Here is an 18,329-nt window from a genome sequence, read left to right on the forward strand (position 1 = left end):
GAGCAGGTCGTGGCCAGGTCAGACTTGCAGTTTGGGGGAAAAGACTATGGCCTGGACAGGGTGAAACAGAGGAAGGGACAGATGTGGGGCATACTGTGAGCACCCTCCAACCTTGGCGCCCCCTTCTGTCTCTTCCAGGCTCCCCGTATTATTACAGCGCCGCTGCCCGAGGAGCCGCCCCACCTGCTGCCGCCACTGCCTATGACCGTCACTGACCCTAGGAGACAGGCAGGCGCCAAGCACTTATGACACATATCATTGAGGGCAATAGCCTCCCAGCCCCCACCGAAGACAGCCAGAGGGGCCCCACAAGACCGTCTCCAGCCACCCCTACTTGCCTGAAACTCCCTCACTCCTTTTTCCTGCCAGAGACTCTGGGGTCCTCTGGTAGGGCTACTGGGCTTCTGGACGTTTGTCCATATCCGAAACAATCGATGAGATTCTCCTAACAGTGACTGGGTCTCCGCAAACCAGCAGGCAGCTCCACAGACAACTGCAGCCCAGTGCAGTCTGCCAGCCCCAGCTGCCTGCCCACCACTGTCCTGCCCACCCCAGCCCTGGGAAGGCGAGCTTGCTTTTGTTGCTTCAACAGCACCCCTGTAAATACCTTCCTGCTTTTCTTTGGGCCTGAAGGTCTGACTGAGCAGACTGCCTCCCCCATTATGCATCCCGTGCTCATGATGCATCACAGAACGTCTGAAACTTGTGCACAGAGTGTCCCCTGTACCCTGGGTGCCCCCATCAGGTGGGCTCAGAGCATCCTTGAGACTAAAATGGAGACCTTGGGGCCTCAGCCTCTTGCTCATCTCTACTTTTCTTGTGTCTTGACTGGGAGTCACATGGGCTGGCTGTGCTCCTAGCTCCCCCTGGGCTCCCTCCCTAGGAGAAACACACCTTGTGGAGACGTCTGGCTTCCTGCCTCTGCTTCCCTGGGCCCAGCGCAGTGCCAACATCTTTTCCAGATAAAAGGACTCAAAGAGAATTGTCTAAAGCATTTCTCAGCCACTGTTCTAAAGTAAGGATGTCGTCCAAGGTGTTTATTGCATTTCAGACTCCGAATGTCGGGGCTCGATGGAATATAGGAGTCTCCGGGCCAAGCCAAGGAGCACCTTTAGGTTCTCCTGACCCCTCAGCCACTGGAACGGCTGAACTGAACTAGGACGTGTTTTCTGAGGCATGCCCAGGCTCACACCGCTTTGGATGGACACTCTCCATGGACAATAAAATTTTTACTGAAATACACCTTCTGGGACCCCAGTGAGTGGATCCTGGACAAGCTTGTCCCAGCCATGTAGACAATGTTGGACTAAAAGGACTTTTCCTGTGCCGAGGACTATAAGCACCCTGCAGCAGTGAGCCTGGACTTCCCGAGCACCACTTCAGGGAAGCCACTTCCCAGCCTCATGGAGCTTAGCATGCAGCTGGGAGCAGAGGAGGTGGGGAGGGGGGTGCAGATGCCAATCTCGACGCATGTGTGCCCACCTGTTGGTATAAGGGGCCATGATGGTCAGGGCCACAGCCAAAGGCCACAGCCAAGGGCCACAGGAGCTCAGAGAGGGAGCTCAGAGAACTCAGTGTGGCTGGAGTGGTCAGAAAAAGCCACAAGAGAGGCTTTGGGGAAGAGAAGAAGGTCTCCTGGGAGAGGGGCAGGGTGAGCAGTGTACCTGAGGAACTGCTGTGTGAGCCAAGCGTGGTTTTGATGTCGCAGTGCCAGCCAGGGCCACTGTCTCCTTGTCTGGGGCCTCAATTCTTTGCAAGGCTTTCTTGCCAACTCAGAGCAGGCCCTGTCCAAACCTGAGAAATGTCTGAATTATAGCAATGACAGTGGACTTTGTAGTTTCGTGTGACAGTGCCCCCAATGTCTTCATGTCACCAGGTTGGCAGAGAGCTGGGGCAGAGAACCTGGATTTGGGGTTCTTAGGCCTGAGAGGTCTTGTCTTGGCTGCACCTCTACCTTGCTGTGGGACCTCAGACAAGTCTCCGTACCTCTCTGTGCCTCGGCTGCCCTGGTACAGGAAGGTCACCTGACAGCTCACCCCTCCCTCCCTTCCTCTCTCCCAGGAGCTGAGGCTGTGACAGAGCCTAGGGACAGGCCACCACTTGTGAGCATATGGGGGTGGGCACCTGGGTCAGACCATTACTTGGACCAAGTGAGAAACAAAAACAACTAAAGGAGTGGGGTCTAGCTCCCCTCAGGGGAAAATGAGGCCTGCCTGGGGAAGCCTGGGGCCATGTAGTAAGACCTGTGCCCACCACGAAGTCCTTTGTCCCCCAACACCGCTACAGATTGGTGGGGCAGAAGAGAAAAGCGAGGTTCAGCAAGGTGGAGTTCCCAAGCCATGACCAGCAGAGGTGGGGCTGAGACCCCAGGGCCCTGGCCCCCAGCATGTGGTGATCCCTGCCACCCCCATCTATCCACCTCCCATCTCTGGGGTGGGAGGTTGACAGTGAGGGCAGCAAGAGATGGTTCTGGGTTCTCTGTCCCAGACCGGGCCTCCTGGAGCTGTTAGAATTGCTGAGGAAGCACAGTCACCCAGGCCGGACGTGGAGCCCAGTGAGCAATCAGCTACACTCTCACCTTTTGGGGGCTTGCTGGGCAATGAAGGGAGGTAGCTGGGGCCAGAGCCCACCTCCAGGAGCTGTGATGAACTGCTTCAGCTTCCACCTGCCAGGTAGCCACCAAGCAAGGTAGGAGAAGGTATGTCTTCTGGCCCTTCTCTTCCTCCCTCCTTCTCTTCTGCAGGAAGTGGTGGGGCTGGGGGTGTGTAGCACAGTCTTTTTGGTCCCCGCTCCTCTTCCCACCCTTCTTCCAGGATGATCTTTCCCACGTCTTTGGGTCCTGGCTCCACTTGGTGGCTTCAGGCTGGGAGAGGAGGTCAGACTTCCCTGAGCCAGCTGCCTAAGATGTACCTTTCCTTCCTCGCAAAGCCCATGTGGCCCCACAGCAGCCCCTCCACCCACCCCATTCCTCTTCTTGCCCCCATAATAAGCTCCCCGCAAACCTTTCCTCTCTCACCTGAGGTTTTGCTGGTCCTCAGATTGAATTTGTATTTATTGGAGAAGCACTCAGTCCTGGGCTGCCAGGCAGAAGCACAAGAGCACACGGATGCACACACGTGTTATACACACACACACCTGTTCTCACCAATTCAGAGTTCCCATGCCACCCGGTAGAGCTGGCTGGGAGCTGGTGAGGAGGGGTCCAAAGGACACAAGCCGTTAAGTAGCTGCCAGAGAATTCTGAAGGGAATACACAGTCCAGGGCTTTCACCAGCATCATGGCAGGAGGTCCGGGGGATTCCTCCATCGGCCTTCAGCTCCGTGTCCCAGCTCTGACTTTTTGAAAAGGACATTGTGAATTTTACGAAATTTTTTCATATCATTAGCCTAGCTCCAACCTAGAAAAAATTGATAACATATCAAACCCAACATTCCTTTCCCCAGGAGCCTTAGTTAGGGTCAGCCTTTTAATAACTGATGTTTGTATGGTGCTTTACAATCCTCGACTATCCTGTGGAGCAAAGATCATGTTCCCATTTTACAGATGGGGAAATTGAGGTTCAGGGCTCACACAGCAAGACAGAGGTGAAATGAATTCTCAGACCTCCAGACCCCATTTTCTCTCCACAGAATCAGGCTTCTGTCATGGGAGTGTATGGCTTAGTGACTTCCCCAGTCCCCTAGATACCTCCCAGACCCATACTGAGGAAAAAAAGAACAGGGAGCCAGAGGCTGGCCTGAAGGAGAGGCCTGAGGCTTGGTGGCTTTACTGGTCCAACCGGATCCCTGTTAACATGAAACTTGCTGAGTCTTAGTGCAAATTCACACCAATCCTGCCCCTCTAGATTCATTCCCTGTTGTGCCCTGAGGCTCAGAGGGGATCTGAGGCTTGTCCAAGGCCACACCTCAATTGTGAGGGGCCTGAACGCAGCCCCAGTTCTGACTCTCTGGGCCCAGAGCTCCCATGTTCTTCCTGCTGTGAGAAGCAGGCGTGCCTAGGCCAGGGCATGAGGGGCCCACAGACCTGGGAAACACAGATCCCAATCTCTAGGGCCCTGACTCTTCACAGGCCAGGCAGGTGGCATCACCTTTTGACTGGGCCTGAAAGTGGTTGCCCCACTGAATGGCACTCAAACATGAAAACGTTTTAAATGCTCTGCCAAAATATGACAGACTTAACTGGCCACCAACTTACACCCCTGATCTTGCCCTGACATCCCCTGTCTTCTCCTCCTGCCCTTCCTATGGTGCTGGAGGAGAGGGAGCCAGAGGGGGAGAGATGTGCCTCAGATTGACCAGCAAGTCAGTGGCAGAACTGGGCAAACCCAGTTCCCTGCCACCTCCCATCCCCCATTTTGGGCTCCGCAGATGGTCTAGGCTTTCAAGGTGGGGTGGGATACAGCATCAGATGTGGTGAAGCAGGAGGAGCCATTGGCTTTTACGGGGAGGGAAATGCTGGGGGCCTTTTCACGTGTACAGGCAAGAGCCCCATATGTGGCCTACAGGGCACTGAGGGGTGAAATCCCTTTATGAGAATTCACACCCCAGTGCCACTGCCCTGCCTTTGGCAGCCTGTGGTTCCAGCCCCACTCCTCTCTCTGGATGACATTTCAGCTAGAATTTGGCATCGAACTATAGGGAGCAAATCTTAAAAACAAAGCAAGGTCTCCCGACAAGATGTGTCTGAGATACAGCTGGCCAGAAGGGTAGAGAAAAGTCCAGGCCCCTGGAGAGACCAGGCCCAGACTGGTGTGGATGGGTCCCAGCTCCACAGTCATCCACGTCCAGCCCTCCACAGAGGTCGGCCCTGTGACCCTGGCCCTGTCACCCACCTAGGAGCCTGGCTCTGATGGCTTCCAGGCATGCACACCAGCTCTCCTGGGAATATATTCCTCTAGCTCCTTTGGCCTCAGAAAGGTCCAAGGAAAGTGCATTTTTTAAAAGGTAGCAAAATACATTATTGGAAAGTTGGACAGTTCAGGCCACGACTCCTAGCCCACAGTCTGCCCCACCTCCTGGCAGCCCCTTGTCCCCTGTTGTCCCCGGATCTCAGGATTCCCTCTTGCATATTCATACAGGAACCACAGTGTTGATCCACACGTCCCCACTGTCAGCTCCCCGCTGCACCTCCAGAGTGGTGGCCGGGTCCCAGGGGGCCTGCTGCAGAGGACTGCAGTGAGCCCCTTGCCTGCCCGTTCTCCTAACAGCCTGCAATGTTTCCAAGACGGCCACATGCTGGGAGCAGACAGACCCCAGGTTTTCATTCACTGGTAATTCCTCAGCACTCAGGCCCTGCTCCCGAATGCCCCAGGATCATACAGGACATCAGAGCACGTCACTGCCATTCTAGAGTTTCAGTCCACGTATTCCCAGGGGCCTGGAGTTGTGGGTAAACATAACCACCGTTCAGTAAGTCTAGATATTCTTTTTTCCACACCTTCAACCCCTGAGCAGCACAAGGAGAAAATGCAGCTGTTTATTTATTGTGGGGATCTTAATGAATTCTCAAATGGAGTTTGGGCAGGAGAGACAGGGCAGGAATCCCACCACTCAGCTCGGAGCAGCCTGAGCATGGGGTTCAGGAAGGGAAGTGTGGGAAACAGCAGAGGAAGGGATGACTTGGGAGTTACGTGTTCCCTTCCAGGCTGCAGCCTCACCCACACCTATCCGGACCCAACCAAGAGAGGGTGGCAGGGTACCGAGCCTGTGGCTATGGCCATGTGCCATCCTTGTCCCCAGAACCTCTATCCATGTGGCTATGCCCCTCATCTTCTCCAAAAGCATCCTTAACAACAAGTGATGTTGGATGATAGATTTTTGATTTCCAAACCGTGCATTTCCTTTGGAGTGGAACAGAAAGGAAACTGTTTAATGGCTCCCTTATTTTCAAGCATGAATACGTTTTAATGAAACTATTTTATTGTATTTGAGGAAATGGAGTGTTGAACATTCCAGCCAATCAATAGCCAATTAATTGCTATAAATCTTAAAAAAAAAAAATCCCAAGTCTATTTTAAATGCCCTGCAAAGCTCAGAGCCGTGGAATCTGGCCTTCCCCTCCATACGTGTGTATGTGAGTGCACACACACACAGCCCTAACCCTTCTACATCTCAGACACACTTGAAACTCAGAGGAAGTGCTGAGTCTCCTCATGCCGATTCTTGCCTGCTCTCCTCAGCTTTTGGTGAGAGAAGGTGAGTAGACCGGGCAGCAGCCTGTCCTGGGGCTCAGGAAGAGGTAGGCCACCTCCTGGCCCCAAGCCCCCAGCACAGTAGGGTGGCAGAGAGTGAGGGCCTGGCGTTACCTGGGCACTACTTCTCTGCGCCAGCCACTGGGCCTCCAAGTTCAGGCTGAGGGTAGAATCTGGCTCTGGTTCTGCCCTGACTCCTGCTGGAAGATACCGCCCTGGTTTTTCACCCTCTAGTGGCCTTTGGACATGGAGTATTTGTAGAAATGCAAATTACATTGCCAGTGGAACTCTTTGCCAGGGAGACACATGGATTTTGCTTTTCATTCTTTCAGACAGTTGACTTTGTCTTAGGGACTGACCTTCCGGCATCCAAGAAATACATACCTATCGTATCCGCCAAAGTTTGTGATGCCTGCATAAACGCTTACTTGTAAAAAAAAAAAAAAAAAAGTACAAAAAAAAAAAAAAAAACCCCAACAACAACAAAAAAAATCACAATTGAATTGCCTTTGAAAGTGGGACACGATCTGTCTCCAACAGATTGAAAAAAAAATGCTTCTTAAAAATGTGTATGTTTTGTATTTTTTTTTTCTAGTAGGAAATAACTGACTTAAAATATTGGTGGTTTTTCTTTTCTTAGTGACGTGTGTTGCTTTTGTGTGTAATAATATTTGAATGTAATTACAGCAGTGCCAATTTGCCAAAGATGTTGGACATATTTTTCTTTTGTTGGGAGGAGGGCAGGGGCTGGGGGAGGGACTTGAGAGAAAACAGGGGTGGGATTTTTGTTAAGTTTTTTAAATTTTTATTTTCTCGTCCAATCTGGAGTTTGTGATTTTCTTCTAAGTTAAATGGTTGACTGCAACACCTTTATTTTAGATTAGTTGGAGAAACATGCAATAAGATTGGCGTAGTTTCAATATTTGTGTGTCTTTTCATGAGTGACTGTTACTTGTGAAGAATTGATTTTATGTAACCTTTATGTGAGATAATTATTTGTAAATATTTGCCATAATTTTATTGGTTCCTAAAATAAAAGTAATTTTTTAAGTTCAGAAAAAGAATCTGATCTCATTTGATTTTTACAAATTCACAGATGGTCTTTGTGTGACAACTTTGACAAAACCACTTGGGGCTGCAGAGAATTTATTTGGCCCTTCTGATTAAATTGAGTTCAAAAGAAATCGCTGCAAGCAGAACACTGTGCTGGACTCTGGCCTGGGCAGAGGGGTCAGAGAGACAGAGTCCCCGCCCTCAAGAGGCCCAAGCTGCCAGTAGGCTCAGCAGGTCAGTGTGATGGCTGAGACCTGGCTCTGGATTTGACTCCTGGCTCTGATACACAGTAGCTCAGGACCTTGGCCAAGTTTTTTAACTTCAACTCTTTTTTTTTTTTTAATTTTTTATTGTGCTTTAAGTGAAAATTTACAAATCAAGTCAGTCTCTAATGCAAAAACTTACATACTCCTTGCTGTTATACTCCCAATTGTTCTCCCCCTAAGGAGACAGCCTGCTCCTTCCCTCCACTCTCTCCTTTTGTGCCCATTTCACCAGCTTCTAACCCCCTCTACCCTCTCATCGCCCCTAACTTCAACTCTTTTGTCTCCAAAATGGTCGAACGTACATTTGACAAATATTGATTATCTACTCTGTCCCCAAGGCTGGGACAGTGAACAGGGCAAACTAGGTGCCTGCGGGCATCAAGCTTACAATTTCGTGAGTTGTTATAAGGATTTTAACACACATAAAACCAAATCCTTTGCTGTTGAGTCAACTCCAACTCATGGCAAACACCACATGTTACAGAGTAGAACTTCTCCAAAGGGTTTTCTTCCCTGTAATCTGGGTTTAATCTTTACAGAAGCAGATCACCAGGCCTTTCTCCCATGGCGCCACTGGGTGGGTTCAAACCCTGAACCTTTAGGTTAGTAGTCAAGCGCGAACCATTTGCCCCATTCGGGGACCTAACACATGGAAAGTGCTCAGTAATTTGTGTACTGCATACGTGTTCTTACTGTGATCCAGGCTCAGTCTTAAAACTCCCTGGAACCTGGAATGTCTGGGGGCTGCCCATGCTCGTCTAAAATGCAGAGTCAGAAGCCACTCAAGGCAGGGCACCTGACCTTTAGCCCCACAGCCACAGGTTCTATATGGCCAGAGCTCAGAGTCCAAGAATCCACGATCCTTAGGTGGGAGGTACCCTGTCCCTAAGCCTTTAGAGCTGACTGTTGTGGCTGCATGGGAGCCCAGCAGTGGCTCTCAGTCAGGGGCAGGGCAGCTGCAGACCTGAGTCCTGCCCCTGCAGGGCCGTGTCAGCCTGCAAGGGCAGGCAGGGACCGCTGTGCCCCTTGGCACAGTGTGTGCGATGCAGTAATTGCCAGAGATGGAGTGGGCTAGTGACCACGTGGGGGCCGTGGGCTGCGACTCATTCATATTTAATAAAGCAGGCTGCACAGCCTCCATTCATTTCAGCAATGGATGGTGACGAAGGTGATTCCTGGGGGAGACAGAGATGGGCTGAGGTGGGAGCTCATGACTTAGAGGCACAAACTTCAGAGAGAAAGGGCGACATTTTAGAACTGAAATCAGACTCCAAACCTAAAGGGACTGGTGAGGCAGGGCAGGTGCTTCAGTCCCCTGAGGACAGAGGCCTCATGCCTGCGCTCCCTTGGAAACAGGCACCAGTACTTCCAGTATCCAGGGCATGTGCAGTCCCCAGTGGCAATGGAATGGGGGTGATGGGCAAGGCCTCCAGGTAAGGAAGGTGGAGATGCGAACCCCAAACTGCCCAGGGAGCCTCACTGAGTGAGGGTCAGAAAGTGGGGCAGAGGGTGTGTGGGAAGTGTGCAATTCATCCCTTAAATTTCCCTGGAAGCCAGGCCCCAAGCCAGAGAGGAGCAGTGTGGGAGACGAGGCTGCTGCAGGGCTGTGAAAATGGCAGAGAGAATAAAGGCTTTTAAGAGCCTTGGCTGGGAATCTCAGCTCTAGCTCTTGCTGGTCAATTTGCCGATGTAAGCAGTCTCTTAACTTCTAGGAGCCTCGGCTTCTTCACCTGTTCAATGGGTATAAACCTCATAATACTTACCTTGAGGGTGTTGTGAGGAACGTTTTTCCAAATGATACATGTGAGTTTTGCCAAAATGTCTTCTCTGCTGTAAAGGAGTACAAATTTTACGTTCGAAAGTCAAACTCCGGTAGGAATCTCCTCTGACCAAGGCCCAGTGCTAGGTTCAGGAGGAGGGTAGAGTGCAGACATGGGCCCTACAGGGAGTCTGCTGTCTGGAGGCAGGTGATGTGCATATTCTAAATCCAGGAAGCACATGACCAGTGCCACCTATGAGTGGGACAGACAAGGAGGTAGAGGCTCAGAGGAGGGGTTCCATTCAGTTGGAGGAAGAGCAATCTGAGAAGTCTTCCTAGAAGAGATGTCTTTTGAACTGAGCCATGAAGAGTGGGCAGGATTTCAACTGGGAATTTTAGAAAAAGTAGAAAGGAAAGGCATTCCTGGCAGAGGTAACGGCGTACACAAAGCCCCAAGGGTGGGGAAAGGAGTGTGTTAGAAAGAGACACTGAATTATTTACACTGAATTGGCCAGGGACTGCTGACCTCTCTCCCAGGCTCTGTGGGTGCCATTGGGTCAAAGGTAATGGCTAACCTGGGCTCTGGGTCAAAGGCGAGGGCTAGCCTGGGCTAGAAGATGGAGTTGTTCAAGGGGTGGGGGGTGACAAGTGTAACAAGAGGCTGGAGACCTTCTGTTATGGGTTGAATTGTGTACCCCAAAATATGTGTTATGAATCTTAGTACCTATCTATACCTGTGGATGTGAGGAACCATGGTGGTGAAGTGGTTAAGCGCTCAGCTGCTAACCAAAAGATTGGCAGTTAGAACCAGTCAGTGGCTCTGTGGGGAAAAGATGTGTCATTCTGCTTCTGTAAAGATTTACAGCCTTGGAAACCCTATGAAGGAGCTCTATGTTGTCCTATAGGGTCACTATGAGTTGAAATTTACTCTCTGGCACGGGTTTTTTACACCTGTGGATGTAACCCGTTTGAGAATGAGGTTTTCTTTGTTATGTTAATGAGGCCATATCAGTGTAGAGTGGGTCTTAAACCTAACCACTTTTGAGATATAGAGCATATTAGGCACAAAAGCAAGCAAGCACAAATGGGGGGAAGATAGATGCCATGTGGAGATCTCCAAGGAATGCCAAGGAAAATGGTAGAGAAGCTGAGACAAGGGTTTTCCCCCAGAGCAGATGGAGAAAGCCTTCCCCTAAAGCTGGCATCCTGAATTCAGATTTCCAGCCTCCTAAACACCTAGAAAATAAGTTCTATTTGTTAAGGCCACCCACTCGTGGTATTTCTGTTACAGTGGCATTAGGAAACTAAGACACCCTCCTTGGATGGCTGCAGGCAGTGGGGGTAGATAGATTCTGAGGTTTTTTCCAGCCCTGTAGATCCAGCAGAGGTGTAGTGGGGACAGGGCGAGGGCTCCATGGCTGACTTACATTGCTGTGGCCTCCCCAGCACACTGCCTTTACACATGGTTAGCAAAGCCTGGGGGGAGGGCAGGGTTGGCATCACTGGGAGCAAATTAAGGAGACATGCCCACTGGGATTTTGGACCCCCGGGATTTTGCTCTAGCACCGCAAACCAAAAATGAAACCCACTGCTGTTGAGTCAATTCTGATTCATAGCAACCCCCACAAGACAGAGTAGAACTGCTCCAAAGAGTTTCCAAAGCAGCAAATCTTGGATCTTATTTATTTATTTTGCTAGTCTGTGCATTCTGATTTTTCTTCAGTGAACATGCATTATACACAATTTAAAAATAAATTTTAAAAATTTGCACAGAGGCAGGGCCAAGATGGCAGAGTAGCCAGACCCTTCCCGTGAATCCTCTTACAACAAAGACCAAAAAAAAAAAAAAAACCAAGTGAAATGATTACATTTATGATAAGCTAGAAGCCCTGAACATCAAACACAATGTTAGAAAATGGACTGAGCAGCAGGGGGAGGGACAGATGGTTCAGAAAAGGAGAGGAGTTGCCAGACGTGAATTGCTGGGATCCCTCAGGCACTATTCCTGGGAGCGACTGTGGCAGCTAGTGGTAGCGTTCAGCTGCAGTTCCCTCAGGTAGAAACAGCCAGCCACACAGATTACTCACACGTCCGGAACCACAGAAGAATGGTGCTCTTGGCAAAAGCTAAATACTTCGTATATTTTACTGTGCCTCCAGCCCCCAAGCCAGCTTCAGTGGCTGTCAATTTCTCTGGGCCTGAGATAGGTCCTCTTGCACACCCTGAGCCATTCTCCTGGCCTTGGAGAAGGAATAAATTCACAACTGGAGAAAAGATAATCTGCCAGCTCCACTAACCTCGGGAGCTCAGGACAGACAGAAGTGGCTCCTGCCCAGGTATAAATGGTCCATGGAATTTGAACACATTTTCCCCCTGCATGGACCTTTGTGGGCCTATTTCTGGAGAATATGCCCTTATTGGAAGACTGCAACTGTTCCAGCTGTGTGGTGGAGAGGTGGGTGTTTGATGTTTGATGCCACTTTGCCTATTAAACAGTGTCCTCACCTACCCACATCAGGGACCTAAGGACTGGTGGTTCCACTCAGGTCACCCAGCTACCCACAACCAGGATCCAAGGATAACGGGTACCTCCCAGTCCTTACAATCAAAAGCATTGAGTGCCCGAGGACTGTATGCAGAACCCACCCACCTGTGCACTCCAGGGATGCGCTTTCCTCACAGACTCTTGGGGGAAAGTTGTTGGCCCCTTGCTTTGTCCAGAGCATGACCCCCTGCTGCAACCAGATACCAGTACCTACACCAATCACCCCTTCCCCTCTAAGACTGTAAGGCAGAGCCTGTACCATTCACTTGATGACCAACTACCTGGACACCTGAGCTGAATCTCTACAAGAAAAGTGAATGGACTCCTAGGCTCATATACCTGGTAAGAGCTCTAGCCAGCTGGTGACAGGACGTTACAGCTTCAAAGGTGAAAATAATCAAGCTAGCTCACTCATGCAACCTATTTAGGCATGTCAAAACAAAACAAACCAAGCAGCTAGGACACAGTAAGCAAACATAAAATAAACTAATACGATAACTTCTAGATGGCTCAAAGACAACAATCAACATCCAATCATGTAAAAAAGCAGATCATGATCACTTCAACAAGCTCTCAAAACAAAGAATCAAGGGATCCTCTGGATGAAGGTGCCTTCCTGGAATTACCAGATGCAGAATACAAAAGATTAACATACAGAACACTTCAAGACATCAAGAATGAGCTCAGGGAGGAGACCAGGCAATACACAGAACAAGCCAAGGAACACACAGATAAAGCAGTTGAAGAAATTAAAAAGGTTATTCAAGAACATAATGCAAAATTTAATAAGCTGCAAGAATCCATAGATAGACACCAATCAGAAATTCAGGAGATTAACAATAAATTACAGAATTAGACAACTCAATAGAAAGTCAGAGGAGCAGAAAAGAGCAACTGGAAGGTAGAATTGGTGAGACTGAAGATAAAGCATCTGGCACCAATATATCTGAAGAAAAATCAGATAAAAGAATTTAAAAAAATGAAGAAACCCTAAGAATCATGTAGGATGCTAACAAAAGAAATAACCTACGAGTGATTGGAGTACCAGAACAGGGAGGGATAATAGAAAGTACAGAGAGAATTGTTCAACATTTGCTGGCAGAAAACTTTCCTGATATCATGAAAGATGAGAAGATATCTATCCAAGATGCTCATCGAACTCCACATAAGGTAGATCTTAAAAGACAGTCACCAAGAGATATTATAATTATACTTTCCAAAACCAAAGATAGAGAATTTTAAGAACAGCTAGGGATAAATGAAAAGTCACCTACAAAGCAGAGTCAATAAGAATAACTTCAGACTGCTCAGCAGAAACCATGCAAGCAAGAAGGCAGTGGGATGACTTATATAAAGCATTGAAGGGAAAAAATTGCCAGCCAAGAAGCATGTATCCAGCAAAATTGTCTCTCAAATATGAAGGCAAAATTAGGACATTTCCAGTTAAACAGAAGTTTAGGGAATTCGTAAAAACTAAACGAAAACTACAAGAAATACTAAAGGGAGTTCTCTGGTTAGAAAATCAATAATATCAGATATCAACCCAAGACTAGAACACTGGAGAAAGCAATCAGATATCAACCCAGATACGGAAAGCACATAAGTAAATCAAGATTTTAAAAAATGCTCAAAACAGGGAAACGGCCATGTCATTATGTAAAAGAAGACAACATTAAAACAATAAAGAGGGACGAAAAAATGTAGTCATAGATGTTTCATATGAAGAGGAAGACAAGATGATATAAAGAAAAAAAAGTTAGGTTTAAACTTAGAAAAATAGGGGTAAATATTAAGGTAACCACAAAGGAGACTAACAATCCTACTCATCAAAATAGAATACAAGAAAAAAAATAGAGACCCACCAGAAACAAAATCAACTACAACCATTAAAAGGAAAAGATAATATATAAAGATAAACTACTCAGCACAAAAAATTAAGTGGGAAAAAGAAACTGTCAACAACACACAAAAAAAAAATCAAAATGACAGCACTAAACTCAAACCTATCCATAATCACGCTGAATGTAAATGGACTAAATGCACCAATAAAGAGACAGAGAGTGGCAGAATGGATTAAAAAACACGATCTGTCTATATGCTGTCTACAAGAGACACACCTTAGATTTAGAGACACAAACAAACTCAAAGGATGGAAAAAAATATACCAGGCAAATGACAATCAAAAAAGAACAGGAGTGGCATATTAATTTCTGACAAAATAGACTTTAAAGTTAAATCCACCACAAAGGATAACAAAGACACTATATAATGATTAAAGGGACAGTATACCAGGTATAAAAAAAAAAAATTTCTGGGTTTTTGTTTTTATACCAGGAGGATAGAACTATATTAAATATTTATGCACCCTATGACAGAGCTGCAAGATGCATAAAACAAACTGTAGCAGCATTGAAAAGTGAGATAGACAGCACCACAATTGTAGTAGGAGACTTCAACACACCACTTTTGGTGAAGAACAAAACATCCAGCAAGAAGCTCAATAAAGACAAGAAGATCTAAATGCTACAATCAATGAACCTGACCTCATAGACATATACAGAACACTCCACCCAACAAAAGCCAAGTATACTTTCTTTTCCAGTGCACATAGAACATTCTCTATAACAGACCATGTATTAGGTCATACCGTCATGTGTCTGTCAGTTTGTCGTACTATGGGGGCTTGCAAGTTGCTGTGATGCTGGAAGCTATGCCACCAGTATTCAGATACCAGCAGGGTCACCCATGGAGGACAGGTTTCAGCTGAGCTTCCAGACTAAGACACACTAGGAAGAAGGACCCGACAGTCTACTTCTGAAAAGCATTAGCCAGTGAAAACCTTATGAATAGCAGCGGAACATTGTCTGATATAGTGCTGGAAGATGAGCCCCCCAGGTTGGAAGGCACTCAAAAGATGACTGGGGAAGAGCTACCTCCTCAAAGTGGAGTCGACCTTAATGACGTGGATGGGGTAAAGATTTCGGGACCTTCATTTGCTGATGTGGTATGACTCAAAATGAGAAGAAACAGCTGCAAACATCCATTAATAATCAGAACCTGGAATGTATGAAGCGTGGATCTAGGAAAATCAGAAATGGTCAAAAATGAAATGGAACGCATAAACAATGATACCCTAGGCATTAATGAACTGAAATGGACTGGTATTGGCCTTTTTGAATCAGACAATCATATAGTCTACCAAGCTGGGAATGACAACTTGAAGAGGAATGCATTCATTGTCAAAAAGAACATTTCAAGATCTATCCTGAAGTACAATGCTGTGATAGGATAATATCCATAAGCCTACAAGGAAGACCAGTTAGTACAACTATTATTCAAATATATGCACCAACCACTAGGGCCAAAGATGAAGAAATAGAAGATTTTTATCAGCTGCTGCAGCCTGAAATTGATCAAACATGCAATCAAGATGCATTGATAATTACTGGTGATTTTAATGCAAAAGTTCGAAACAAAGAAGAAGGGTCAGTAGTTGGAAAATATGGCCTTGGTGACAGAAACAATGCTAGAGATTGAATGATAGAATTTTGCAAGACCAATGACTTCTTCACTGCAAATACCCTCTTTCACCAACATAAATGGCGACTATACACATGGACCTGGCCAGATGAAACACACAGAAATCAAATTGACTACGTCTGTGGAAAGAGACAATGGAAAAGCTCAATATCATCAGTCAGAACAAGGCCGGGGGCCGACTGTGGAACAGACCATCAATTGCTCATACACAAGTTCAAGCTGAAACTGAAGAAAACCAGAGCAACTCCATGAGAGTCAAAATATAACCTTGAGTATATCCCACCTGAATTTAGACACCATCTGAAGAATAGATTTGATACGTTGAACACTGGTGACCTAAGACCAGACAAGTTGTGGAATGACGTCAAGGACATCATACATGAAGAAAGCAAGAGGTCATTGAAAAGACAGGAAAGAAAGAAAAGACCAAGATGGATGTTGGAGGAGACTTTGAAACTTGTTCTTGAACATCGAGCAGCTAAAGCAAAAGGAAGAATTGATGAAGCAAAAGAACTGAACAGAAGATTTCGAAGGGCGGCTCGAGAAGACAAAGTGAAGTATTATAACGACGTGTGCAAAGAGCTGGAAATGGAAAACCAAAAGGGAAGAACACGCTCGGTGTTTCTCAAGCTGAAAGAACCGAAGAAAAAATTCAAGCCTTGAGTTGCAATAGTGAAGGATTCCGTGGCGAAAATATTAAATGACTCAGGAAGCATGGAAAGAAGGTGGAAGGAATACACAGAGTCATTATACCAAAAAGAATTAGTTGATATTCAACCATTTCAAGAGGTGGCATATGATCAGGAACTGATGGTACTGAAGGAAGAAGTCCAAGCTGCTCTGAAGGCACTGGTGAAAAACAAGGCTCCAGGAATTGATGGAATATCAGTTGAGATGTTTCAACAAACAGATGCAGCACTGGAGGTGCTCACTCGTCTATGCCAAGAAATATGGAAGACAGCTTGTTGGCCAATTGACTGGAAGAGATCCATATTTATGCCTATTTCCAAGAAAGGTGATCCAACCGAATGTGGAAATTATAGAACAATATCATTAATATCACACGCAAGCAAAATTTTGCTGAAGATCATTTCAAAAATGGCTGCAGCAGTGTATTGACAGGCAACTGCCAGAAATTCAGGCCGGTTTCAGAAGAGGATGTGGAACCAGGGATATCATTGCTGATGTCAGATGGATCCTGGCTGAAAGCAGAGAATACCAGAAGGATGTTTGCTTGTGTTTTATTGACTATGCAAAGGCATTTGACTGTGTGGATCATAACAAATTATGGATAACATTGCAAAGAATGGGAATCCCGGAACACTTAATTGTGCTCATGAGGAACCTGTACATAGATCAAGAGGTGGTTGTTCGGACAGAACAAGGGGATACTGCATGGTTTAAAGTCAGGAAAGGTGTGCGTCAGGGTTGTATTCTTTCACCATACCTATTCAATCTGTATGCTGAGCAAATAATCTGAGAAGCTGGACTATGTGAAGAAGAACAGGGCATCAGGATTAGAGGAAGGCTTGTTAACAACCTGGGTTATGCAGATGACACAATCTTGCCTGCTGAAAGTGAAGAGGACTTGAAGCACTTACTAATGAAGATCAAAGACCACAGCCTTCAGTATGGGTTGCACCTCAACATAAAGAAAACAAAAATCCTCACAACTGGACCAATGAGCAACTTCATGATAAACAGAGAAAAGATTGAAGTTGTCAAAGATTTCATTCTACTTGGATCCACAATCAACAGCGATGGAAGCAGCAGTCAAAAAATCAAAAGACACATTGCATTGGGTAAATCTGCTGCAAAAGACCTCTTTAAAGTGTTGTAGAACAAAGATGTCACCCTGAAGACTAAGGTGCTCCTGACCCAAGCCATGGTATTTTCCCTCACATCATATGCATGTGAAAGCTGGACAATGAATAAGGAAAACCAAAAAGGAATTGATGCCTTTGAATTGTGGTGTTGGTGAAGAATATTGAATATACCATGGACTGCCAGAAGAATGAACAAATCTGTCTTGGAAGGAGTACAACCAGAATGCTCCTTAGAGGCAAAGATGGAGAGACTGCATCTTACGTACTTTGGGCATGTTGTCAGGAGGGATTAGTCTCTGGAGAAGGATATCATGCTTGGCAAAGTACAGGGTCAGCGGAAAAGAGGAAGACTCTCAACGAGGTGGATTGACACAGTAGCTGCAACAATGGGCTCAAGCATAATGACGATTTTAAGGATGGCACAGGACTGGGCAGTGTTCCGTTCTATTGTGCATAGGGTCTCTATGAGTCAGAACCAACTCGACAGCACCTAACAACAACAACATTAGGTCATAAAGCAAGCCTTAGCAGAATCCAAAACATCGGAATATTACAAAGCATCTTCTCTGACCAAAAGGCCATAAAAGTAAAAATCAATAACAGAGAAAGCAGGGAAAAGGCTCAAACACATGGAAACTGAACAATACCCTGCTTAAAAACAACTGGGTTATAGAAGACATCAAGGATGGCATAAAGAAATTCATACAATCCAATGAGAATGAAAACACTTCCTATCAGAATCTTTGGGACATAGCAAAAGCAATGCTCAGAGGTCAATTTATATCAATAAATTGCACACATCCGAAAAGAAGAAAGGGCCAAAATGAAAGAATTATTCCTATAACTTGAATAGGAAGAGAGCAACAAAAGAAATCCTCAAACACCAGAAGAAAGCAAATAATAAAAATTAGAGCAGAATTAAATGAAAGAGAACAGAAAAACAATTGAAAGAGTTAACAAGTTCAAAAATTGGTTCTTTGAAAAAGTTAACAAAATTGATAAACCTTTGGCCAAACTGACTAAAGAAAAACAGGAGAGGAAGGGAATAACCAAAATAAGAAATGAGATGGGCAATTTTACAACAGACCCACTGAAATTAAAAGAATCATATCAGATTACTATGAAAAATTGTACTCTAACAAATTTGAA

At 46.4% G+C, this 18,329-nt stretch overlaps 1 protein-coding gene across 4 annotated transcripts in view; it reads left to right on the plus strand.

The window, feature by feature from the left end:
• Positions 1 to 6,029, plus strand: part of PAX5 (paired box 5) — a 200,154-nt gene extending 194,125 nt beyond the window's left edge. For all 4 annotated transcript variants that reach the window (XM_064291723.1, XM_023545128.2, XM_064291725.1 and 1 more), the window contains one exon: positions 139 to 6,029. In XM_064291723.1, coding sequence (XP_064147793.1) covers positions 139 to 215 — 77 coding nt within the window. In that variant the 3' untranslated portion in view covers positions 216 to 6,029. The remainder of the gene's footprint in view (positions 1 to 138) is intronic.
• Positions 6,030 to 18,329: the final 12,300 nt, after the last annotated feature.

Source organism: Loxodonta africana, chromosome 9, assembly GCF_030014295.1.
Source record: "Loxodonta africana isolate mLoxAfr1 chromosome 9, mLoxAfr1.hap2, whole genome shotgun sequence".
NCBI classification, from domain to species: domain Eukaryota; kingdom Metazoa; phylum Chordata; class Mammalia; order Proboscidea; family Elephantidae; genus Loxodonta; species Loxodonta africana.